This window comes from Leucoraja erinacea, chromosome 23 (assembly GCF_028641065.1).
Source record: "Leucoraja erinacea ecotype New England chromosome 23, Leri_hhj_1, whole genome shotgun sequence".
In the NCBI taxonomy this organism is placed as follows: domain Eukaryota; kingdom Metazoa; phylum Chordata; class Chondrichthyes; order Rajiformes; family Rajidae; genus Leucoraja; species Leucoraja erinaceus.
In genome coordinates, this window is record NC_073399.1 from 12,620,203 (window position 1) to 12,628,423 (window position 8,221).

The 8,221-nt window shown below is 44.7% G+C and overlaps 1 protein-coding gene across 1 annotated transcript; it reads left to right on the forward strand.

Moving 5' to 3' along the window:
• The first annotated feature begins 976 nt into the window (after positions 1–976).
• LOC129708251 (inward rectifier potassium channel 2) lies at positions 977–5,711 on the forward strand. Its single transcript, XM_055653895.1, has one exon. It carries the CDS (start codon positions 1,209–1,211, stop codon positions 2,487–2,489), a length of 1,281 nt encoding a protein of 426 aa, XP_055509870.1. The 5' UTR covers positions 977–1,208; the 3' UTR covers positions 2,490–5,711.
• Positions 5,712–8,221: the final 2,510 nt, after the last annotated feature.

An 8,221-nucleotide genomic window follows, 5' to 3' on the forward strand; every position in this document is an offset into this window, starting at 1 on the left:
GTGTTTCATTATCCAACTCAGTGTCTGGAGAGAAGGAATGTTTTGGGATGTGACCCTTCTTCAGACTTCAGCATTTTGTGTCTACCTTCGATTTAAACCAACATCTGCAGTTCCTTCCTACATTATTCATTATTAATTAATCATATTGGTGGTGCTTGGGATGGCTTCTACACCTATCTGTTATATTAACATTGATTTACGCTTCCTATAAATGACCATGCTTGTTCATTTTATTATTGTCCATTTACAATGAAAAACTTTTGTTTTGCATGGTATCAACAGTTCAGATATACCACATATAGATACCGCCAGTTCAAACTCAAGTATAATAGATAGAGCAAAGGGTACAGAGTGCGGTTCTCAGCATTGTAGCATATTAGTTCCACAGACAATGTCTTCAATGGGGTGGAGGCGAATCAGACAGTATTATGGCTGCACAGTGGCGCAGCTGTTGAGCTGCTGGCTGCCTCACGGCGCCAGAGACCCGGGTTCGATCCTGACCATCTGTGTGGCGTTTGCTTGTTCTCCCTGTGACCGTGTGGGTTTCCTCCGGGTGCCCCTGGTTCTTCCCGCATCCCGAAAACGAGCGGGTTTATAGGTTAAATGTACGTTACGATTCACAAGCAAATTACCCCTTCTGTGTAGGGAGTTGAGCTCATCTAGTGGGATAATATAGAACATGTGTGAACGGCTGATCGATAGTCGACGTGGACCTGGTTGGCAGAAGCACCTATTTCCATGTTATAGACTTAAATTAAAATAGGGTTGAGGCAGGGGCGGGGGGGTACAAATGATTCGGTAGTCAGTGATCAGTGTTGTCGGTGGGTTAAATGGCCCATTTCTACACTGTATCTCTAAACTTCTTGAAAGGACTGTTCTGAAACCCGATGACAGGAGGGGCTAAAAAGCTTCTGTACCTCGCCCTGAGATTTTTATTTGACATTAAATATATATATATATTTTTTTTTTTCAGATCACACACTGATGAGTCCGAACTAAGTATCGAGTCTTGGACAGACGTCTTCATTCAAGACAGCTTGGTGGAAGAAGGTGACTGGCAGAGGTCTACCTTCCCAATCGCGGTTGTGTTTCCCCCACCCCCCGCCCCCCTCCCCTCCGGACGTTCAAAACTGTTTCTTCAAAGACTGCTCCAAACAATTTCAAGACTGTATCCCAAAGTAGAAAAGCAGCAGTCCCAGGCGCTGGCAATGGGAAGCGTGCGTGCCAACCGCTACAGTATCGTGTCGTCGGAAGAAGATGGCATGAAGCTGGCTACCATGGCTATCGCCAACGGTTACGGGAACGGCAAAAGCAAGGTGCATACTCGGCAGCAATGCCGGAGCAGGTTTGTGAAGAAAGACGGCCATTGCAACGTCCAGTTTGTGAACATGAGCGAGAAGGGGCAGCGCTACCTGTCGGACATCTTCACCACCTGCGTGGACATCCGCTGGAGGTGGATGCTGGTCATCTTCTGCCTGTCCTTCATCTTGTCCTGGCTGCTGTTCGGCTGCATGTTCTGGCTCATCGCGCTGATGCACGGTGACCTGGACAACAAGGGGGAGCACAAGCCGTGCGTGTCAGAGGTGAAGAGCTTCACGGCCGCCTTCCTCTTCTCCATCGAGACGCAGACCACCATTGGGTATGGCTTCCGCTGTGTGACGGAGGAGTGCCCCATCGCCGTGTTCATCGTGGTCTTCCAGTCCATTGTGGGCTGCATCATCGACGCCTTCATCATCGGCGCGGTGATGGCCAAGATGGCCAAGCCCAAGAAGAGGAACGAAACGCTCATCTTCAGCGATAACGCGGTGATCGCCATGAGGGACGGCAAGCTGTGCTTAATGTGGAGGGTGGGAAACCTGCGCAAAAGCCACTTGGTGGAAGCCCACGTTCGTGCCCAGTTGCTGAAATCGAGAATAACTCCAGAGGGAGAGTATATCCCCTTGGATCAGGTGGACGTCAACGTTGGCTTTGACAGTGGAATAGACAGGATATTCCTGGTGTCCCCCATTACCATCGTACATGAGATTGACGAGGAGAGTCCCTTTTATGACTTGAGCAAGCAAGATCTGGACAACGCGGACTTTGAGATCGTTGTGATCCTGGAGGGGATGGTGGAGGCCACGGCCATGACCACCCAGTGCCGGAGTTCCTACCTCTCCACCGAGATCATCTGGGGCCACCGGTTCGAGCCGGTGCTCTTCGAGGAGAAGAACTACTACAAGGTTGACTACTCCCGCTTCCACAAAACCTACGAGGTGCCCAACACGCCCCTCTTCAGCGCCAGGGACCTGGCGGAGAAGAAGTACATTCTCTCCACGCCCAACACGTTCTGCTACGAGAACGAGGTGGCCCTGATGAACAAGGACGAGGAGGCGAGCGAGGGCGGCGTTCCCGAGAGCCCGAGCGCGGAGACTCAGACCAACACGGACCATAACCAGGCCACAGTCCCCTTAGAACCTCGCCCGCTTCGGCGAGAGTCGGAAATCTAAATACCTAAAAGTATGTTTTTAAAAAACGTTTTTAAAGAGAGTATCTTTCTCAAAGCAAACCGTGCTTACCGAGGCCGGGAATACGCCAACCAGGAAAGGGTACTGTTGACGTTAGGGATTTGCTCAAAGCAAAAATGCTGCTGATTTAGGTGAGGTGAGCGCTCGGCAGAAGTTCAGATCTTTCAAACAAAGCACTAAAGCATACACTCTGACGCGACGTGAAGGCACATAATAACTAACGTATGCTGGTAGCATACCCAAACCATATAGCAAAACTTGAACGTTGCAGGAAGGACTGGGTGGCATTATTATAAAGGATGGCTTTCAATGGAAACTTGTAAATCTGCTCTGCTCTGAATGATTTAACGGAATACCTGAAAGTACAGTGGCCACTACATTAATGATTTTCATAGACAACGGCCTTGCTGTTAATAAGTGAAACTGCAGCTCAGATAATATTTATTTTCTAGGGTTTCTTTATTGATTTATTGTGAACAAAACACAAATCAGTATTTATGATTCTTGTGGGGTTTATTTTTGAGTATCATTAATTGGAAAGTGATTTGGATTTTATTTTCCCATCGTTTTCTTGAAAATTGACTCATTTTACTTTCCGGAGAATGGGGTAACTTGGTTCTCAATTGTAGTGACCCAGTCACAACTATTATGATCTCTCCAAAGAATATGGGTCCATTACTAATCAGAAACACTTTCAGGTATCTTTACATAGAAACATAGAATTGGTGCAGGATTAGGCCATTCGGCCCTTCGAGCCAGCACCGCCATTCTATATGATCATGGCCGATCATCCAAAATCAGTACCCCGTTCCTGCTTTCCCCCCCATATCTCTTGATTCTGTTAGCCCAAAGGGCCAAATCTAACTCTCTCTTGAAAACATCCAGTGAATCAGCCTCCACTGCCTTCTGTGGCAGAGAATTCCACAGATTCACAACTGTCTGGGTGAAAACGTTTTCCATCATCTCAGTCCTAAATGGCCTACCCTTTATTTTTAAACTGTGTGACCCCCTGGTTCTGGACTCCCCCCAACATAGGGAATATTTTTCCTGCATCTAGCCTGTCCAATCCCTTAAGAATTTTTTATGTTTCTATAAGATCCCCTCTCATTCTTCATACATTCATCTCTACTTTAATCATTCCCACTCACCATCCCAGGGTAATCAATTATATCCAGTTGGTGAAGGGCGTAACAAGTTACTCTGACAGTAACAGTTGGGGCGCCTCAGTTGTCGTAGCGGGAGAGTTGGTGCCTCACGGCGCAGGAGACCCGAGTTCGATCCTGACTACGGGCTTGTACATTTTGTGTATACTCCGTACAGACAGCACCCGAAGCCAGGATCGAACCCGGGTCTCTGCCGCTGTGAGGCAGAAACACTACCCGCTGCGCCACCGTGCCGCTCTAAACCTGATACCTGCTCTCTGATGGACAGTCAATGCAACAGATCTATCAGCTCCACATCTGTAATGATGATTTCAGCAGGATTTACTAAATTAACACATCAGGCCAGCTCCTAGTTATGCTAAGGTCCACTGGACTTCCTGGTATTCACACTTTCGATATCATTTTGTTTTGAAACATGCACGATTTTAAGAGTAAGCTTTTAAGGTTGTTCGTTGTTAAGTCGAACGTCGAGGGCATTGGAAGTAAGAAAACATTTCTCTCTTTTTTAAAATTACCAGTATTCCTTGGGGAAAAAAAAAACACGTTAGATTAACTCGGGCTCCTTCTGAGTTAGGGACGAAGGGGGTTGCTGACTTACCAAGAGTAGATATTATAGCGGTTTCTTTAACCACGAGTTGTCTTCTCGTCTATGTTCAGCTCTGGCGGCTGAGAAGGCGCTTGAAACCTCTTGCTTAGGAAAGTGGCAGGCCTTTACGGTGGCCCCCAAGCGATCAACGACCCACTGGAAGCCAAGGGCAACGAGGTGGGTTGTCGTGGGTTGGAGTTCAATTCGGGACGAGGGTGGGATCGGGAGGAGGGGAGGCAGAAAGCCTTTGGATGAAGGAAGCAACACACACACTCACACACGCGTGACTGATTAGTTGAAGTACAGAGAGACAAAACGCACAAGGCACGAAGATGGATGCCAGTCAGTATATTCAATATAGAGATGCATAAATACTGCACCTGCTGCTAAAACTGGTTCCTCAGAGTGGAATTTCAACCAAAGAGTATTTAAACCAGCAAACAATGCAATGGGGAGAAGAGCGAGACACAAAGGAGCCAGCTTACATCACTTTGGATTCGCCCTGCTAAATGCTGCCATTTCACTGAAGAGAATTTAGCACATTTAAAAAATAAAAATATATATATATGTTTTTAAAAAAAAAGTTTAAAAGAAAAACTTCCTTGAACACTTCGGGTCTCAAAGTCGCCCGGCTCATATTTATCAGGAAAACGAAAGAAACAGCATTTGTAGGAAAAAAAACCTCTTGCAATATATATAGTTTTAAAACAAAATGTACAGTTTATAAAAGTTTAACAGATATTTTCATATTTAAAGCCAAATGTAAATAGATTGAACGTAAGTTGCCACGAGGATTAAAACTGGCAGTTTCAGTACTTGTATCAACAGTAAGGACCTAGTAGCTGCTGGTTAGCGCAGGTTATTTGATTTTAAACATTGTTCAAGCTGAGTAAGGCTTGTAACAACTATGAACTTTCATTATTTATTATTTAAGCATGACATGAAATTAAAACTCATAGAATATCTTAAAGGCATTTTAAAAGTTTTGAAAGTTAAAAAAAAAAGGACTGGTTAGAAGGCTGACAAAGTGGACAAGCTCGTCTAACTCTAATGCACTCTTTCTGCGAGATATTTCCACGAAAGATGTTTATTTTTCGCCTCCCTACGAGGCGCGTTGGGATAACAGAAAAATTGTGAAGTACTGTAATGTTTATAATGTATAGCTGCTCGCGACCATTTAAATTATTTAGTGAGACGTGGTGGTATTCTCTCAGCCGGTAAGATTTGTCATCTTATCAACTCCACAGTGTTCCTCAAAACACTTGTAGCTTGGACGAGCTGCGTTTTGGATGATAATTCTTGATTTTATTGTACTTTGTCCCATTTTTTGCAACTTTTTTTTTTATTGATGTCTTCCTACTGTACTGCACAGATCCGCCATTTGTACAGATTTTTTAAAAATAAAATGTATGTCTTATTTTATGGTTGAAATAAATTTTGTTGTGAAACATTAAAGACGACTGACTTTCTGAATTCGCCTTGCATGTTATGACGGTGGAGGATAGTGAGAGGAGCAGAATTAGGCCATTCGGCCCATCAAGTCTCTTCCGCCATTCAATCATGGCTGATCTATCTCTCCCCTTCTAATCCCATTCTCCTACCTCCCGATAACTCCTGACACCAGTACTAATCAAGAATCTGTCTATCTCTGCCTTAAAAATATCCATTGACATGGCCTGGGATGGGGTATATAGGTATTAGTAGTACTTAAACCTAGAAGAGTATGGCACAGGAACAGGCCCTTCGGCCCACAATGTCTGTGCTGAATATGATGCCAAGACCAACTCTTATCTGCCTACACATAATCCATATCCCTCCATTCCCTGCATGTCCATATGCCTATCCAAAAGTATCTTAAATACAATTAAAGTAATATATGAGGGCATTTTGAGATCAAGAAGGAGGTGATATTGGGGCTCTTGAACAGCATTAAGGGAGATAGGTCACAAGGGCCTGATAGGATCTAGATCTAAACACAAAGAGCTGGAGGAACTCATGCTAAGCTGATCCAGAAGACTAAGATGCATGGGATCTCCAGTTATCATTTGGATTGTTCATTTGAATTCAGAACAGGCTTACTCATAGAAGATAGAGCATGTTATTCTATCTGGAGGTCTGTGGCCAGTGGTGTTCAGTAGAGCTCAGTGCTGGGACCCTAGTTGGTGTTGTATATAAATGACTTGGATAAAAAAACGCGGAGGATTTGATTAACAGCGTTGCAACCAGTACACAAATGGTGGGGTTGAGGATGATGAAGAAGGCGGTCAACAAATATAGCTGGATATAGATCTGTTACACGCATGGGCGGAGAAACAGCAGATGCAATGCAGGCAGGTGTGAGATGCCAGAAGGCAGCGGAGGCCAATTCACTAGATGTTTTCAAGAGATAGTTGGATATAGATCTTGGGACTAACATAATCAAGTGATAAGGGAAGAAAGCAGGAACAAGGTACTGATTCTGGATGATCAGCCATGATCATATTGAACGGCAGTGCTGGCACAAAGGACCGAATGGCCTACTCCTGTACCTATGTTTCTATGTTTCTATGTTTCTCTGATGCAGTTTGTGGAAGGTTGAATGTGAGGAACTCATGCTCATGTGTGGAAGGTCGAATATTCAGTTAATGGCAATACTCTTAACAGCAATGTGTAGAGGGATCATAAATTCATATGATAGGAGCAGAATTAGGCCTTTTGGCCCATCAATTCAACTCCGCCATTCAATCACGGCTGGTCTATCTCTCCCTCTGAACCCCATTCTCGTGTCTTCTCCCCATAACCCCTGACATTCATACTAATCCAGAATCTATCTATCTCTGTTTAAAAATATCCATTGGCTTGGTCCCCACACTTTCTGTGGCAAAGAATTGAACAGATTTGCCATCTTCTGACTAAAGAAATTCCTCCTCGCCTCCTTCCTAAAGGAACGTCCTTTAATTCTGAGGCTATGACCACTGGTCCTAGACTCTCCCACTAGTGGAAACATCTTCTCCCCATCCACTCTATCCAGGTCTTTCAATGTTTGGTAAGTTTTAATGAGGTCCCTCCCTCATCCTTTTAAACTCATGAGGTCCAAATCCATTGTCCCTGAAAGTAGCAACACCAGTAGTTAGAGCAGTAAGGAAGGTATGCTTGATATCATCTCTCAGCACATTGAACAGAAGTGTTAGGAAATCAGAACTAGCAGAACACAGAAACAAGTAATTAGAGAGCATTAGCTACAAGGATTAGCTGGTCAAAGTTGGATTGCTTTCTCTGGATGCCAAAGGGAGACTTGATAGGTTTATAAAAAATATATAAAAGCATAGTGGATAGGGTAGACTAGCAGAACACAGAAACAAGTAACTGTAGATGCTGGCTAATACACAATAAGACACTAAGTCCTGGAGTAGCTCAGCAGTGCCAGGCAGCATCTCTGGAGAACACGGATAGGTGAAGTTTCGGGTCATAGAGTGATACATTGTGGAAACAGGCCCAACTTGCCACCACTGGCCAACATTGCTGAAACGTTCCATGTTCCATGTTGTTGCACGAGGCCAAACTACATCCGTGTTCATTCACAAATTCCCAGACATTCCCCGTGGACCACACCTCCCTATCTTTCTCCCCTCGGCAAGTGCCTGGAACTGAACTAGGCCGCTTGTTACCTTGGAGATTTATTTGAGCGGAAATAAGATTGAGACCAGAGAATTTTGTTGGGGCCAAGGCCATTAGTGGTTTCAGTAATGCAGCCCAACTCCACAGGTCCCTCTGCACAGTCGCTGATGCATTCATACCTTTATTACCTACAAAGTTGACAATGTAAACGAGCATAGACACAAGAAGTTGGAGTAACTCAGCGACTCGGACAATATCACTGGAGAAAAGGAACAGGTGACGTTTCGGGTTGAGACCCTTCTTCAGACTGAGAGTCAGGGGAAAGAGAAACGACAGATATAGACGGTGATATAGAGAGATATATTACA

What these genes read in the sequence shown, in the direction of transcription:
- LOC129708251 (XM_055653895.1), top strand. Translation starts at nt 1,209, where the DNA reads ATGGGAAGCGTGCGTGCCAACCGCTACAGTATCGTGTCGTCGGAAGAA.